Source organism: Megalobrama amblycephala, linkage group LG7, assembly GCF_018812025.1.
Source record: "Megalobrama amblycephala isolate DHTTF-2021 linkage group LG7, ASM1881202v1, whole genome shotgun sequence".
Lineage (NCBI taxonomy): Eukaryota > Metazoa > Chordata > Actinopteri > Cypriniformes > Xenocyprididae > Megalobrama > Megalobrama amblycephala.
The window spans coordinates 13,904,049-13,922,663 of record NC_063050.1 but is presented as its reverse complement, the minus strand read 5'-3'; the positions used below and the strand labels follow the sequence as shown (position 1 = coordinate 13,922,663).

Here is an 18,615-nt window from a genome sequence, read left to right as displayed (position 1 = left end):
ATAAATCCCAGCTAGACGGAATGTTGAACAGAGGTTTTGAAGAAAAATGGTTAACTGAACAAGAGTTCAAATGTTTGATTAATCATCATCCAGTTGTTCCAGTACTTTATGCACTGCCAAAAATACATAAATCAACCACAGATCCTCCTTACCGACCCATTGTATCTGGTATTGGTTCACTTACTGAAAAGTTATCCGAGTTTATTGATTTTCATTTACAGCCATTGGTGAAACAATTACCGTCCTATTTAAGAGACACAACTGATTTTTTGAATAAACTACAACTATTTTCAAATTTAGATGACCAGGATTGGTTAGTAACATTGGATGTGTCATCTTTATACACTTCGATTCCACACAAAGAAGGGTTAGAGGCTTTGGATTTTTTTCTAAAAACTCTTCAAAATTTAACTTTACCCATACAATTTATTTTGGATTTGACTGAATTTATATTAACCAAAAATTATTTTTTGTTTGAGAAAGATTATTATCTGCAAAAACAAGGTACTGCTATGGGTCCTTTAGCACCAAGTTATGCCAACCTTTTTATGGGTAAATTCGAATTAGATTTTATTTACAATAACAACCCTTTTGGATACTGCATTAAGTACTGGGCAAGGTATATTGATGATTGTTTCCTCATTTGGAAGGGAAGTGAAGAGGAGTTAAATAATTTTGTTTTGTTTTTGAATTCCAGAATGGACTCCATCACATTTTCAGTTGAAAAAGATTTGTTTTCTATTCATTTTTTAGATGTTTTGATATCCAAAATCAATAACTCTGTCTCCACCACGGTATTTCGAAAACCAACAGATAAAAATACTTTACTTTCTGCTAATAGCCATCATCCATTACCATTGAAAAAAGGTTTACCTTTAAGTCAACTATATAGACTAAGACGTATTTGCACTTCAGAGGAAGAATTTGATGTGCAATCTAAAATTCTACATAATCGCTTTAGTTCAAGAGGATATCCATACACTTGGTTCAAATCAGCGTTTGATAAAGTTAAAAATTCTCAAAGAAGTCTATTATTAAATAACAACCAAACTAAACAAAAAAAAAACAGTTTTCGGTAAATTATATTCTTACTTATACTAAACAAAGTCATCAGATAAAGTCTATTGTCAATAAATATTGGTTCATTTTGGCTTCAGATCCGTCATTTCAAGATGTTTTTAAACATCCTCCAATGTTTACCTATAAGAGATCTCAAAACGTGTCAAACATGTTAGTTAGATCAGATGTCGTATATGATGACAAAAAAAGCATACATTCAAGGGTGTTTTCCATGCCGTAATTGCACATCATGTTCTTCTATTCTGAGATGCAAAAGCTTTACGTGCCCTGCTACACAAAGAGATTTTTATATAAAATCATGTATAACATGTTCAAGTAAGAATGTGATTTATCTACTCCAGTGCCCATGTCCACTGGGATATGTTGGAAAAACATCAAGACCACTAAGGGTTCGAGTTAGTGAACATAAATCAGCTATTCGCAGACACGATGTCACTTCCCCGATTGCCAGACATTTCACTGAATCTAATCATCGTATTGAACAACTCACTTGTATAGGTATCGAAATAGTAAAGAATTCTCGCCGTGGTGGTGACATTGATAATAAACTTTTGAGAAGAGAAGCTTTTTGGATGTTCAATTTAAAAACTATGTCTCCTGTAGGTTTAAATGAAGACTATGACCTTTCTTGTTTTCTATAATTTATTTATTTATTTATTTATTTATTTATTTTGGGTACAATGTTTATGAATGGCTTGCTGCCTGATGTGTTATTGTACCCCATTTATATTTGTTGTTGATGGAGCTATTGTCACAGACACGTCAGGTTCCAACCTCAACCAATCACAGCGCACACCATCTCCAGAGTACTGATCACCGCCACCTGCACTTCATCACCTCAGTCATCACCTCACTCATCAGCAGCACCATAAAGAGCACACACACACAGCACTCCATGTCCGGTCTCGTTCGCATATACTTTCTGTTATGCTTACCTCAAGGACTCCTCTTCGTATACTCACCTGTCTCCAGCGTGTCTCCTTCCCTCTGTGTGCCTCGTCTACTGTATGGGTGTGCTCCAGTCAGCTCCAAGTATCTCCAGCGATCTCCAAGCTCCAGCGTATATCTCCCTGCAACGAAAAGGACAGTAACTATTCCTCATATCACCTTCTGAACATCATCCGCATCCATTCTACTCACCTGTTTGATATCTCATGCTCTACTGTGGTCAATAAACTACCGATACCTGTTTACTCTTGCCATTTAATTGTGACCTATTATAGACTTAAACTGAAGTTTGAACTAATTATTTGATTGTTTTAATCATGATTGTAAACACCTGTGGATTTAGAGTATATTTTCTATATAATCATTGAGAGTGAATCAAATTGTTACACTGACGAAGGCGAAGAGCCGAAACGTTTGTTGACTTATCTCCTGTGAACTTCTATTAAAGTCTCTTTTAGAGTGCAGACCTTCTTTGTCTCCTTGAATAAAATATTCTAAAAATACCTTTAATTGCTCCCAGCCATGTTGCATAACTCATCATGCCTTTTTTGTGCTTGGCTCCTTAAAGGTGCTTTAAGCGATGTCACGCGTTTTTAGGCCAAAACATTTTTTGTCACATATAGCAAACATCTCCTCACTATCCGCTAACTGTCTGTCCCCTGAACACACTGTAAAAAACGCGGTCTCTGTAATCGCCACAAGCTCCAAAAACGCTTGTGGCCTCTGTTTTGTTTGACAACACTTCGAACGTCAACAGGAAGTTACTCCACCCAGGATCGCTTAGAGCACCTTTAATTGCTGCTTGAAGCTTTCCATGTATTCATGTAATTTAGCAGATTCATCAAAAACACAAAAAAATCATCAAATTCACTTAAGCAGTTCATCCTAAAGAGACAGTTTGAGAAGTGTAACGATACATAGTGCAGACATCTGGAGGGGTTTAAAGGGATTTATTTGGGAATAGTGGAGAAATTAACATGTAAAATGTCCCCTGCTTGGCATTTTCATTTTGATGGATTTTGTTTTCCATTGTCAAAATTTGTATTTGTATATTTTATTCTTAACAATTAAAGAAATCTGCCATCTGAGATGACCAACACTACACTTTTTAGACTTTTAATACATTTTAAAAGAACAACACTGAGTTCCATGTCATACTAAGTCATAATTATGAGAAAAAAGTCAAAATTATGATATAAAAAGGCATAATTATGACATTAAAAAGTAAAAATCTCATAATTATGATTTACCAAACTATGATTTTTTTCTTATGTGGTGGAAATGGGCTTCCATAGATATGACCTCAAAAAACAATGAAGAATATAGCTGCAAGCAGTGATGACGGGCCCAAGTCGGGTGGCGCTGCCAACCCGGTGGCTTCAGGGCAACTGTGCATGGCGGGCAATAGGCCTAATGGCTGCAGATTCCAATGTGTGTGCTAGTTTTCAAGAGTTTTTGAGCATGTTAAGGCCCCCAAAAAGCCCTGGATGGTTGAAAAAAAATCCTTAGAAAAACAATAGGGCCCTGCGCCTTAGTGGCTTTGGCCCTAAATATTCAAATGCAGTTTGAAACTTGAGGAAACTAAAGCCTTGTCAATTCTGAACTCATGTCTTGTTTTTACAGCACCAGCTGCCATGACTTCATCCACAGTAACTCAAACAGTTCAGTCTTCAAATATGCCTGCTGTTGGTGTGTATCAATGTCTTGTTTTATGAGACTCTCTGTTTCAGTATAAGACTATAAAATGAAAAGCAAAAGTTCAAAAGTTACAGTATAAGATTTCTCAAGTTTGAAGGATTTTTACAGCTTTCTGGGTCTGTATGTTTTCTCTTTCAGGTCCAATGGTAGTTTACAACCAGCAGCCCGTCATGTCCACCGTCATTCAGACTGTCCAGCCAGCACCTGCCCAGGGTGAGCAGAAAAGCTTCAGCTTTAGAAGGTTTCAGCATGCACATGATGCACCTGTATAGAACACTATAATGGAGGTTTATGATCATATTATATGTATTTTCATCAATTTCTGCATATGTAGTCACAGTAGTTATTCCACCACGTCTGACTGAAGTCCCTGGGCAGATAAAATGTCCTTACTGCCAGCAGCAGATCGTCACAGAGACGACATACATCAATGGGATGATGGTGTGGGTCATCTGTGGAAGTCTTGGCATTTTAGGGTAAGGAACCGCAATCACCGAATTCTTACATATAGACTTTTGACTTTTATTTTTTTTTTAAATCTTATTCAGAAATATATTGAAACCTGTATATCATGTATTTAAATATATTTGTATTTACACATTTATAATGATGAAGTTGAAATTTAGTGCATTTAAAATATTAAATTAATATTAAATTAATTTTAAATTTAAATAAAATATAATATAACAGTAAGTTATACTACAATTATGATCAAGTCCTTTGTATGTACTGTATGTTAGTCACATTAAAATAAGTGTACATCTTTAAAGCATGATAAAAGATTATTAAATCAATGATTTAATATGCACTTTGAAATAAAAATTTTATTTGACATTATTCAATTAAAGGGATAGTTCAAACAAAAATGAAATTTCTATCATTTATTCCCCCTTCAATCTCTATAAATTTCTTTCTTCTGCAGAACACAAAAGAAGATATTTTGCAGAATGTTGGTAACCAAACAGTAAATAATTACCGAATTTTCATTTTTGGGTATACCATCCCTTTAAAGTGTACTTAAAGAGAGTACACCTTCATGACTGTTTCACACTTAAGTATGCTTTTAAAAAGTGCATTTAAAGGGTTAGTTCATCCAAAAATGAAATTTCTGTCATTTATTACTCACACTCATGTTGTTCCAAACCCTCAAGACCTTTGTTCATCTTCGGAACACAAATTAAGATATTTTTGACGAAATCTGAGAGGTATTTTTTCTCCCATTGTCATGTGCCATGGTGGATAAACACTCACGATGAGGAGGAATGCAAAAAAGAAGACTTTGATGATCCAGGAAACAGGAGAAACACCATCAACACAAACGTATTACATAGACGCATCACGCAAACGAGAAACGACCAAGACTGAGGGAGAACACAGGGAATAAATGCAAGGCAAACAGAGGGGCAAATGAGGCTGGGACCAATGAACTAAAATGAGGGTAACTAAGGGAACAAACAAGTGGCTGAGAACAAAGGAACATGTGACACAGAAAACAAACACAGAACCCTGACATTACTCCCCCCTCCTGGAAGGCGCGAGCACGCACCTAAAAAAGGTGGGCACCCTGGAGGCCGTGGGGAGAAGCAGACTAGCAAGGATGCCTCCAGGGTGGCCCCAGCCATGCAGGTGTCCAGGGCAGCGCCAGTAATTCAGGGGGCCATGGTGGATCAGGCCCTTCGGGAGGCCATGGTGGATCAGGCTCCGTGGCCTTGACCATAGGCCCGGCCACGCTGATCGGAGCCATAGGCTCTGGAGTTGCGTCCATCTTGCAACGAGGCTCTGGAGTGGCGGCCATCTCATGACAAGGCTCTGGAGTGGCAGCCATCTTGCGACGAGGCTCTGGAATTGTGGCCATCTTGCGACAAGGCTCTGGAGTGGCGGCCATCTTGTGACGAGGCTCTGGAGTGGCGGCCATCTTGCGATGAGGCTCTGGAGTTGAAGCCATCTTGCGACGAGGCTCTGGAGTGGCGGCCATCTCATGACGAGGCTCTGGAGTGGCAGCCATCTCATGACGAGGCTCTGGAGTGGCAGCCATCTCATGACGAGGCTCTGGAGTGGCAGCCATCTCATGACGAGGCTCTGGAGTGGCGGCCATCTTGCGACAAGGCTCTGGAGTGGCGGCCATCTCGTGACGAGGCTCTGGAGTGGCGGCCATCTTGCGATGAGGCTCTGGAGTTGAAGCCATCTTGCGACGAGGCTCTGGAGTGGCGGCCATCTCATGACGAGGCTCTGGAGTGGCAGCCATCTCATGACGAGGCTCTGGAGTGGCGGCCATCTTGCGACAAGGCTCTGGAGTGGCGGCCATCTCGTGACGAGGCTCTGGAGTGGCGGCCATCTTGCGATGAGGCTCTGGAGTTGAAGCCATCTTGCGACGAGGCTCTGGAGTGGCGGCCATCTCATGACGAGGCTCTGGAGTTGCGGCCATCTTGCGACAAGGCTCTGGAGTGGCGGCCATCTCATGACGAGGCTCTGGAGTTGCAGCCATCTCGTGACGAGGCTCTGGAGTTGCGGCCATCTTGCGACAAGGCTCTGGAGTGGCGGCCATCTCATGACGAGGCTCTGGAGTTGCAGCCATCTCGTGACGAGGCTCTGGAGTTGCGGCCATCTTGCGACGAGGCTCTGGAGTGGTGGCCATCTCATGACAAGGCTCTGGAGTGGCAGCCATCTTGCGATGAGGCTCTGGAGTTGCGGCCATCTCGTGACGAGGCTCTGGAGTGGCGGCCATCTCGTTACGAGGCTCTGGAGTGGCAGCCATCTCGCGACGAGGCTCTGGAGTGGCGGCCATCTCGTGACGAGGCTCTGGAGTGGCAGCCATCTCGCGACGAGGCTCTGGAGTGGCGGCCATTTCGTGACGAGGCTCTGGAGTTGCAGCCATCTCGTGACGAGGCTCTGGAGTTGCGGCCATCTTGCGACAAGGCTCTGGAGTGGCGGCCATCTCATGACGAGGCTCTGGAGTTGCGGCCATCTCGCGACGAGGCTCTGGAGTGGCGGCCATCTTGCGACGAGGCTCTGGAGTTGCGGCCATCTCGTGACAAGGCTCTGGAGTGGCGGACATCTTGCGATGAGGCTCTGGAGTTGCGGCCATATTGCGACGAGGCTCTGGAGTTGCGGCCATCTCGAGACGAGGCTCTGGAGTGGGGCCATCTTGCGACGAGGTTCTGGAGTGGCGGCCATTTCGTGACGAGGCTCTGGAGTTGCGGCCATCTCGTGACGATGATCTGGAGTGGCAGAGTAGAGGGGGGGTCGGGGGTGATGGGGGGTGTTGTTTTATTTAAAGAGCTATTTGAGCAGTCAATGAAGAAACATAAAGTACCTGATACATAAAGCTTTGAAAATAAAATCATATTCTGGAGGTTTTTAATTGCTGGGGTCAAACTGATCCCACTGGCAAACTGGCGTTGCTGGATTTTGAGGGTAATACAAGGGTTATCATGCGTTCAGCGATGTACTTACACCTGAGAATGCTTTTATGATGCGAGATTAATATAAACAGCCCACTGCAAACACCCTTGTGATTCGCTTCAACCTTTTCGAATTATATGAATGATTATTTTGGAGAAGGTTCAAGAGGTGTGTGTAAGGAATTAGAAGCGAGCAGAGTATTGGTGTTTGTAAAGCATGCAGTGCCATCTGCTGTTAAAAACTACGCTCAGAATAGAGAGAGTGGTCAGCTACAAGTTTCTCAGAGTCCACATCTGTGAAGAACTTAAGTGGACGGAAAACACAACAAAACTGGTAAAGAAGGCCAACCAGAGAATGTACTTCCTTAGGAGACTGAGGAAGTTTAGCATGTCACCTCACATACTTCATAATTTCTATAGATGTACTGTGGAGAGTGTACTCACTTGCTGTATTGCTGTGTGGTTTGGTAACAGCACAGCACATGAAAGAAGGGCTCTACAAAGGGTGATAAAGATGGCACAGAAAATCACAGGGACAGAACTCCCCTCTCTGCAGGATATTTATGATAAAAGGATTTACAGATGGGCAAGCAATATTATTAGCGACCCCACTCATCCCACTCATAATTTCTTTACCTTCAAGAAGTCCGGCAAGAGGTACCGGAGCATTGCGGCCAGAACATCCAGGCTACGGAACAGCCTATATCCTCAGGCTATCAGACTAATAAATAGTAGTCACCCACTGTCGCTCCCACCTGGATCATCAGCATAGACTAGCCCCTGCTTGAATGCACTTTACACTTCATTTGTGGGACTTTTAATGCATACTTAATATCACATTAGAATGTTAAGGTTGGACTTTTTTTAGCACTGCACTTTACCTAGACTTTTGGTACTTTAATATTGCTGCAACTGTATTGTTGACATGCTGCATCTTTGTGAAGAACTTCTTATACTTTTTTTATAAATACTTGCCATTGTTTATTTATTTATTTTTATTCTTATTCTTATGGTATATTCTTATACATTGTATTGCCTTGTCTTTATATTCTTGCATTTTCTTTTATTTAAATGTTTTTATTGTTTGTTCCCCTTTTACCCTGTCTTCTCGTGAGGAGGAACAAAATAAGAATTTCATTGTACCTGGTACATATGACAATAAATATCTTGAACTTGAACTTGAGAATCATTTCTCTTCCCTGTCAGTCTCCTACGCAGTTGATGCAGTGAACGCAAAACAGATCTTCCAGGTTTGACGTTCAAACACCGACTCATTATTGGCTAGCTCCTGCATCAGCATCACACACATGCGTCGTGCTGCTCACGTGAACAGCGTCGGCCAATACTTAGCCGGAGTTTGGGCGTAAACACAGAAGCTCTGTACTGCTTTCATATTAATTTTGCACTTTGGTTTATTTTTGTGGATATTTAGTTGCTTATTGTATTGATGAACTACTAACAATGTAACCATGTAATATAATTTTTTTGTTTTTCCTGTCCAGGATCTGGCCGTGTTGTTTGATTCCCTTCTGTGTGAAAGCCTGCAAGGACGTAGAGCATTGCTGTCCAAGCTGCAAAAGCCTCGTCTATGTGTACAGACGCATGTAGCTTGTTCTTAAGCGAAGAAAATCTGTATGACCAAAAGACAAACTTTACTGTCAGCATCTTTTGGACATTATTGGACTTCCTAATTCAAAGAAAAATAACACCATGATGTGGATTTCTCTTTCCTTCTTTATGCAAAGATATATAGATACTGATGCAGATAGATAGATAGATAGATAGATAGATAGATAGATAGATAGATAGATAGATATAATAGAGAGCCTATAGAGAGTTAATGATTAGGCTAATTAAATCATAGAAATGTACACTTAAACTGAATTAATTACTGAAAAAAATATCAAAACTATTGAACTAAAAATATTAATATTTTATTTGTTTACCTGCATGTAAATGTGACCATTATCTGACATCAGAGAACTGTGAACATGCAAACATGTTGTTAAATAATGAATAATGAACAAATAAATGTACTCGTTTACTAACGTAACCTTGGTTCCCTGAGGCCTTGTTTCCACCTGTCTACTAAGCAAAGTTATGTCCAGAAGATGTCTTTTTTTAATGTCTTTGTCACAAAAGTCGTATGTTGAAAAGATGTCCACTACACTTTTAGAAAGGATGTGTTAAATTCTTACACATCAGTGTGTGTTTAGGGACAACGCTTGTTGTGTTAATTCTGACACATTCATTGAGTCAATGATTTTAGCACAGTGAATGTGTCAGGAAGGTTAACCAGAGGTGTAGTCAAGACCAGACCCTCCAAGACCGAGATCATTCAAGAGGGAAGTTAATGAGATAATTAAGTCATTAATCCAGCAATGGTGATGAACACCTGCTGTTAACAAGCAGAATCATTGAAGGAAAGAGGAAAACAACAACAAATAAAACACCTGTGCTACTTCTGAACATGAAGATCAAAATTGCAATGGTCTCTTTGTCAAATCCAGTCAAAAAACATCACTTACACATCAGTGCTTGTGTTTTGGGACAACACTTCTGTTAATTTTGACACATTCACTGTGTCAAACACAGACATTCAGAATGTGTCAAAAAACATTTGTTAAAAAAGACTCAAAATGTGTTAAATTCTTACACATCAGTGTGTGAGTTTAGGGACAACACTTTTGTTGTGTTCATTTTGACACATTCACTGAGTCAATGATTTTAACACAGTAAATGTGTCAGGAAGGTGATCTGCTGTTAACAAGCAGAATCAAAAGAGAAAATTACTATTTTTAACCATCATTTTTAATATTAGATTTTTTTGGGGCTGTTGTAATTGAGTTATAACATCCAGATAAACAAAGAGAAAAGATGATCAGGTGTTGGTTATGTTTTCACATAATCATTATTTGACCTGAATCACTGAACTCATTTAGAGCCCAATCTCTGAATTAGATTTACATTACTGATTATAGCAGCGCTGTGATTAAAAAAAAAAATAATAATAATAATCATCATTTTTTTTTATTACTTTAGGCACACACAGAAGTCAAGAATCAGCCTGTGAATCTCAACGACGGTGACAAGCAACATATTATGATAAACAGATCAACTCTGAACATTAAAAAACAAGCTACTAAAAAGTCACATGAACAGAAAAAAATAAAATAGTGAGAATAAAGGAAATCAATTAATTAAGACAATTAATCTCATAATTTATTCATGCAGCAATGCATGATGGGAGCCATGGATGAATTTTGATTGGTGGCTCCCACAATGCACTGCAACATGCTTTATTATTTTCACCCCTGTTGAGATTCACAGGCTGATTCTTGATGTCTGTGTCTCTAAATGAAAAGGATTTTTTTTTCTATCAAAGAAATCCTTTGGATTTCTATTTCTCTTTAAAACTTCTAATTCATGACCAGTGTTTTGTTTTGCTCCATCCTCTGAGCTGTATGGATTACATTTATAATGGATGGATGCATTTTTGGGGGGCTTCAAAACAGGTTCACTACCATTATAAAGCCTGGAAGAGCCAGGATACTTTCAAATATATCTCTGATTGTGTTAATCTGAAAGAAGATTGTCATATACACCTAGGATGGCTTAAAGCATTCGACTGTACCACCCGTGGTACAAATACCATTGAAAAGAGACCTTAGGAATGCTAAATTATGGGATGATTTTTGGGTGAACTACTGAAAATTAATTCAGTTAAATTTCGGTCCATCAGTGTCCAAACACTGTTTTGTATTAACAATTCACAACTTTGAGTTAAACATGCTTGAGAAATTTAAGGCAATCACTAGAAGTTGAAAGAAGCTGAATGTATTGTAATAAAAGCTCTTTTTTAAAGCATTAGTGTGTTTCCTTGCCTAAACATTAGATGGCATACTAACTTCTAACCAGCAACATTACCTGTCCTCACTGCCTGGAGGAATATATCAGTGGTTGCTCAACCCTCGCTATTATTGTACTTCACTTACAAAAAAATTATTATACTCTATTTTAAAGAAATGTCATTATCCCAGATCAGGTCACACGATGTTCCTGTAGAACAGCAGAATAAAACACCAAACCCACAAAGACATATACGCTGTTGTCCCTGCATCTATTAGTAATGTATCAAGTTTCATTCTCAAGCCTTCCTGTCCAATTACATGAGTGTTTATTTGTTACTATAAGAACACACACAAACCTCTAAACAAACATCATGCTCATTATAGGGCTGAAACTGAACCTCTTTCATTTCTGAATTTAACACAAACATGGGGTTAATCTGTATTATGTATGCCCACACTTCTCTTGTTAATGTGTGTATACCAATTATTTAAGAGAACATGAAGGTCAACAAGCCCAAGACCGAGCAAAAATGGATAAGCTGAAAGTTATAAGCATACACGGCAAAATCCTGAGTGTTAAATAAACACCCCTCAGTGTCCACACTACAGGGTGTTAAAAGTAACACTGAAGCAGTGTTGAAGGTAATGAGATAATTAAGTGATTAATTAAGTGATGATTGACCATTATTTAAGATTCCTGATGATAATAAGTAGAATCATTTAAGGAAAGAGAAAAAAGAAGAACAGAACAAAGAGACACACAACAACTACAACTGACTTCCAGCCATTAAACATTATTACACTTATTATTAACCAGTTTGACTTTATTTCTGTCATACATCAACAAAAGTTCTTATTGAGAATTAACAGAGGTTTAGATGTTAATGTTTTATGGAATATTTCATTTCAAGTCACCACGATTGTGATCAGTGTTTGTCTTTCTTGGGCTCTTGACCTTTTACTTTTTTTTAATATTAGTTTTTCTTTGGCTGCTCCAACTTTGTGTTTGTAAAGCACACTTGTTATGGTCAGAGAAACTACGACCTGGTCACAATATGCTTTGATGATGATATAATCATCATGTAATGTCCTGATTCACTGATGTCATTCAGAGTCTAAATCTCTGATTATATGCTTGATGTGTAACTTTGGTATTGGTGATTGAACCACTGATTCAAAACAAAAGATTCGTAAAGCTTCGAAGCTTCACGAAGCAGTGTTTTGAAATCACCCATCACTAGATAATGTGGAATGAAGTCGCTATTTCGTTATTTTTGGCACACAAAATGTATTCTTGTCACTTTATAATATTAAAATATGTTTTTAGTAGCTTTCTGGAAATAGGCAGTGTTATTGCTGGCGATGCAGGCCTCACTGAGCCATCGGATTTTATAAAAATATCTTAATTTGTGAAAATGAACGAAGGTCTCATGGGTGTGGAATGACATGAGGAAGAGTAATTAATGACAGAATTTTCATTTTTGGGTGAACTAACCCTTTAACCAGGGAAAACTAGGCCGAACAAATTTGTGCAGGCCAGAACCCCCCCTAAAGGACCATAGGAGTCCCTACAATTGGATTTCATTGGTCCGCTACCCAGTGCCAAGCGGGGGTATTGCTATTGCCTCGTGATAATTGACAAATTCTCAAAATGGGTTGAAACAATTCCCACTCGCAATAACACCGCAAATACAGTGGCACGTGTGATGGTGAACCAAATCATCCCTCTTTGGGGAGCACCAATTCAAATTGAATCTGATCAGGGGACTCACTTTACTCACTTTACTGGACAAGTCATGAGAAACGTGCAAAATGCTGAATATCAAGCAAAAAAATTCCATACAGACCACAAATTTCTGGAATGGATGAATGTGCAAATCGTACCATCAAAGAAAATATCTCTAAGCAGATAGCCCAACACCAAAACAAATGGATTGATGCCTTGCCCACTGCTCTGACTGTGCTGCGAGCAACCCCATCAAAAGCTACAGGCATTAGTCCATATGAGCTTATGACTGGAAGGGTGATGAAGTTACCCATTGATCCAGAATATTCCCCAGCAGACCTGGGGCCTCTCATGCTCGCAACGCAGCAGACTGTGTTGGTGCAGTTGCAAGAAAGATTGAAGGTGTTGCATGCTCAGGCTGATCTGAAACGGCAACAGTCAGACCTGACAAATGATGCACAATTAAACCCAATCTCTGAAACAAAATTTTCAGAAGGAGACATTGTGATGGTATGCGTCTTTGTAAAACAAAACGCAATTTCCCCTAGATGGCACTATGAAATTAAAGCTGTTTGCAACAGCTGTGTCGTGGCCATCAGAAGAAAATTAAGACGGTACCACATGTCCCAGTGTAAACTGTTCAAAGGTTCATTAAATTAATTATGATCTTTCTTTTCCACAGGACAGTCACTGCAGTTCCATGGAGGCCATAATTTTATCACTAGCTTCTTAATTGTTAAAAAGATTAAGGCAATTATCAAAGTTAAAATGTTGATAAAATGTTGTTTTATTTTCCAATAAAAGATGATACATTTTTACATTATATGTTACATTTAATTATCCCTTAGCAGATTTTAACTCATTTAAATATATTTGTATTTACACATTTTTAATGAAGTTGCAATTTAGCACACTTAAAATATATTAATGTTTATAGTACCTTTATGGATCTTGAGAGAGGAAGTGTCATTGCTGTCTATGCAGGCCTCACTGAGCCATCGGATTTCATCAAAAATATCTTAATTTGTGCGAAAATGAATGAAGTCTTATGGGTGTAGAACGACATGAGGGTGAGTAATAAATTACATTATTTTTGGGTGAACTAACCCTTTAAATATGTGCTGTATGTTAGTCAACACATCAAGTGTACTTCTTTAAAACATAAAACATAGTTCTTAAAACATAGCTTGCTATAATGACTGTTTGCTATTTTTTAATAAACAGTAGCCAATTAGAAACAGTAAATGGATGCCCTCTCTCACGTTACAATGATGCGCTCTAAACATTGTCATCAAAATACTGCTATAAAAAAAACTGCCTCAAATGCGTTGAGCCTGCCTATATTGCCTATGCTGATAATATATTGGCTCTTTCGGCAGTGGACAGGGGTCAGCATGGGCATCCTGACTGGTCTGCAGCTATGCAGCCCCATACACAACAAACTGAAATACTGTGTATTCTGACACCTTTCTATCAGAACCAGCATTAACTTCTTGAGCAATCTGAGCTACAGTAGCTCGTCTGTTGGATTGGACAACACGGGCCAGCCTTCACTCCCCACGTGCATCAATGTCCGTCCATGACCTTGTCAACAGTTCACCACTGTTCCTTCCTTTGACCACTTTTGATAGATACTGACCACTGCAGACCGGGAACACCCCACAAGAGCTGCAGTTTTGGAGATGCTCTGACCCAGTCGTCTAGCCATCACAATTTGGCCCTTGTCAAACTCACTCAAATCCTTACGCTTGCCCATTTTTCCTGCTTCTAACACATCAACTTTGAGGACAAAATGTTCACTTCCTGCCTAATATATCCCACCCACTAACAGGTGCCGTGATGAAGAGATGATCAGTGTTATTCACTTCACCTGTCAGTGCTCATAATGTTATGCCTGATTGGTGTACAACACACAAGTGAAGCCTGAAGATACATGATAATTTAATAACAAAAATGAGGCACTAGGATGCTATCTAGTGGCTAATAAGTGAAACAACAACAAATGAAACTTCCCTATACACAACCTCAATTTAAAAAAGTTAATTTCATCTATTTTTATATAAATATTCAATACTGGGTGGACCAAAGACAAATGTAAAGACTATTCTTAAATTGGTGTCCATTTGGTGGATACAGCCTTGCAATGCACCCAGAGAAAAATATTCATGGGGAAATTAAAGTGTTAGTTCACCCAATAGACTGGGTGAATACTGGGTGTATTGCAAGTCTATAGACTGGGTGACTACTGTAACTAATGTCCCTCCATTGACAGTCTATGCAACTACCATTTTGATGCTTCAAAAAGATCAAACAGAGATTGTAATCCATATGAACTGAGTGGTAAAGTCTGAAGAAACATGATTGCTTTTTATGATGAATTTAGGCCTTTGTTCACATATAAACACATATTAACATCGATCAGCGATCATAAACAGAAGGTCAGCTGAACTTGCTTGATGCGCGAGAACAAACCTCATTGGCATTGGTTCTTGCAGAAGCTCAAATGTACTGCGTAACACAAGAATGAACCTCGCTGGTTCTTGCAGAAGCTAAAACGTGCTGCGTAACACGAGAATGACCCTCATTGGTTCTTGCAGAAGCTCAAACATGCTGCGTAACACATGAGAATGAACCTCATTGGTTCTTGCAAAAGCTCAAACATGCTGCGTAACACATGAGAATGACCCTCATTGGTTCTTGCAGAAGCTCAAATGTACTGCGTAACACAAGAATGAACCTCGCTGGTTCTTGCAGAAGCTAAAACGTGCTGCGTAACACATGAGAATGAACCTCATTGGTTCTTGCAAAAGCTCAAACATGCTGCGTAACACATGAGAATGAACCTCATTGGTTCTTGCAAAAGCTCAAACATGCTGCATAACACATGAGAATGAACCTCATTGGTTCTTGCAGAAGCTCAAACGTGCTGCGTAACACATGAGAATGAACCTCATTGGTTCTTGCAGAAGCTCAAACGTGCTGCATAACACATGAGAATGAACCTCATTGGTTCTTGCAGAAGCTCAAACGTGCTGCATAACACACGAGAATGAACCTCATTGGTTCTCACACGTGAAGCAATGAAATGTCTTAAATTTCAATAAAAATATCTTCATTGTTCTGAAGATGAATGAAAGTCTTATGGGTTTGGAATGACATGAGGGTGAGTAAATGATGGCAGTATTTTCATTTTTGCGTGAACTAACCCATTAATAAAATGGTTGTAACATATATGCTCTGTTTCTGTTTAGTTTCTGTGTTCCCATTTTCCTTAGTTACTGTTTTTAGTTTCTGTTATCCCCGATTACTAAACATGTATTTAAGCCTTGAGTTTTCCTTAGTTCATTGTCTGGTATTGTAAACGTCTTTGTTAAATGTGGTTGTTTATTCAGTGTCTCCAACGATCTCCTGAGCTTTCTGTTTTGGATTTCTGTCATGACAACTCTCGGAGTGTTTGGCATGGTAATGGATATGACAATGTAGATATTTTTGGTCTTGGCGGAATAGATCTGCTACGCTGCTGCTGCTTAATTGCTGCTGCTGCTGTTGATTATTGCTGCTGCTGCTGCTGCTGCAGAGCAAGTACGGGACTTGCTACTGCCAATACATACACGACCCGCTGCTGTGAGCAAGTAAGACATGCTGGTGCTGTACAATATAGCGTACATGAATAACCGTAGCAGACCTATACAGGTGGAGCTGGGGAAGGTGGAGGGTTTCTAAAGCACGCTGCGCTACTTAGCAATGCTAATGTATTTAAAGATTAAGCATGCAGCTCATTGGCTACTAATACAGCAGGAACCAATCATCTGTGACCTATAGATATTGATGTGATAATTAGCAGGTGTGTTAAAGGACCTATTAGCCTGCGCCATCTAGAGTTTCATGCCAGAACTTTGTATTTATTAAAAACTGTTTTGTTTTCTATTCCATTTGCAGTGCGCTTTACCACAGCCACAGCACTGTTACAATGGAAAACCAGTAACATTTATTTTTTACCTTTAGTCTCATATTATTATAGCTAGTTATCAAAAATAACTAGCATGTGTGCATAAGAGTGCTCTGATTCAACAGTGTTCATTCAGCGCCTCAGGGCTTCGTCCTCTTACTGTGATTCTACACTCCATTTTCCACTGTGCAGGAGAATGACGGCACTAAAACTTGACTTGACCTGACATGAGAGTTTCATTGGAGTTACTGAGACAGTACGAAATAATTGTTTTTGCAAACATTATGGGGATGCTACTGTAGAATAGTCACAGAATCAGCGCCATTAAAAAAAGTTTCTTCATACTCACCTTAGTTCCTTACCTGTTTGGACTCCTGTTGTCTTCTCCATTCAGCCTTCATCATCTGTCGTCTTCTGTAAAGCCTCAAGCCATTCCTGCACCTGCAACGACAGAGAGACAATTACTATCAGAGCTAAGTCTGCTTAACTTGCCATTGAATGAACACTCACCCATTTCTCCTGCTTGCTGTCCGCATCCTGCAAATAAATATCTGTATTAAGTTACCTGTGTTGTCTCCTTCTGTATGTTGACAGGAATGTTCTCTGAACATTTAAAAAACATGATGTGTAAATGTGTTGTGCTAACGTTCTGAGAAGAGATAACACTGAAGATTCTATTAACGTTACTGAAAGAATGTTTGTTAAACATTTCGAGAGAAATAGTGAAATTGCGATGCGTTTGTGTAAGAAAAATATCCATATTTAACAAGTTATAAGGTAAAATATCTAGCTTCCGCCAGACAACCTTCCGTATTCAACTTACGGAAAAAGCGTAACACCTCTTGCAGTTCAAAATGCTTAAACTATGTCCTACGCCTTCCCTATTCAACTTACAAAAAAAGCTTTTTTTGTAAGCTGAAGGCAGTCTGGTGTAATGGAGGCCAGATAGAAAGAGCTGTGCACGTAAACCTCACTCCTCTGATCTCGAGAGACATTCTAGTGAATGACATTAGAGACTGCAGTCGTTAGCCTCCTTGTTAGAGTGTCCGACTCCCATGATGTAGACCTGGGTTCGAATCCTGCTTAGAGCGGGCGGTTTGAAAAGGAGGGGTTATGCTGGCGGAAGGTAGATGTTTTACTTTATAACTTTTCTAATATGGATAGTTTTCTTACACAAATGCATCTCTTTGCTTTAGAAAGCCTTTATTAACCCCCGGAGCTGTGTGGAGTATGTTTATGATGGATATGGATGGAGGCACTTTCTTGAGCTTCAAACTTGTTGGTCCAGTTCACTGCCATAATAAAGCTTGGACGTGCCAGGATATTTATTATAACTCCGATTGTGTTCATTTGTGCGCCAAAAAAAACAAAATAATGACTTATTTAGTGATGGCCAATTTCAAAACACTGCTTCAGGAAGCATCGGAGCATAATGAATCAGTGTATCGAATCTGCTGTTCAGAGCACCGAAGTCATGTGATTTCAGCCGTTGGCAGTTTGACACGCGATCTGAATCATGATTCGACACACTGATTCATTATGCTCCGATGCTTCCTGAAGCAGTGTTTTGAAATCAGTCATCACTAAATAAGTCGTTATTTTGTTTTTTTTTGGCGCTCCAAAAATATTCTCGTCGCTTTATAATATTAATATTGAACCACTGTACTCACATGAACTGATTTAAATATGTTTTTAGTACCTTTATGGATCTTGAGAGAGGAAATGTCATTGCTCCCTATGGAGGCCTCACGGAGCCATCGGATTTCAACAAAAATATCTTAATTTGTGTTCCGAAGATTAATGAAGGTCTTACGGGTGTGAAACGGCATGAGGGTAAGTAATAAATGCCAGAATGTTCATTTTTGGGTGAACTAACCCTTTAAGAGAGAGTAAATCATGGCGTAATTTACATTTTAAAGTGAGCTAATCCTTTATGGCCACCCTGTTTAAAACACTAACTCT

At 39.4% G+C, this 18,615-nt stretch overlaps 2 protein-coding genes across 7 annotated transcripts in view; both read left to right on the top strand.

Annotated features, from left to right (window-relative positions):
• The window catches only part of LOC125271781 (lipopolysaccharide-induced tumor necrosis factor-alpha factor homolog), a 49,413-nt gene extending 39,576 nt beyond the window's left edge, over positions 1-9,837 (top strand). For 2 of the 4 annotated variants that reach the window (XM_048196036.1, XM_048196035.1), the window contains exons 4-7: positions 3,652-3,717; positions 3,865-3,939; positions 4,061-4,202; positions 8,630-9,828. In XM_048196036.1, coding sequence (XP_048051993.1) covers positions 3,652-3,717; positions 3,865-3,939; positions 4,061-4,202; positions 8,630-8,735 — 389 coding nt within the window. In that variant the 3' untranslated portion in view covers positions 8,736-9,828. Of the gene's footprint in view, positions 1-3,651; positions 3,718-3,864; positions 3,940-4,060; positions 4,203-8,629 lie in introns of all 4 variants that reach the window. The other 2 variants (XM_048196034.1, XM_048196037.1) reach the window with 2 other exon arrangements.
• The window catches only part of LOC125271747 (NACHT, LRR and PYD domains-containing protein 12-like), a 1,137,836-nt gene that overhangs the window by 1,003,195 nt on the left and 116,026 nt on the right, over positions 1-18,615 (top strand). The window lies entirely within an intron of this gene.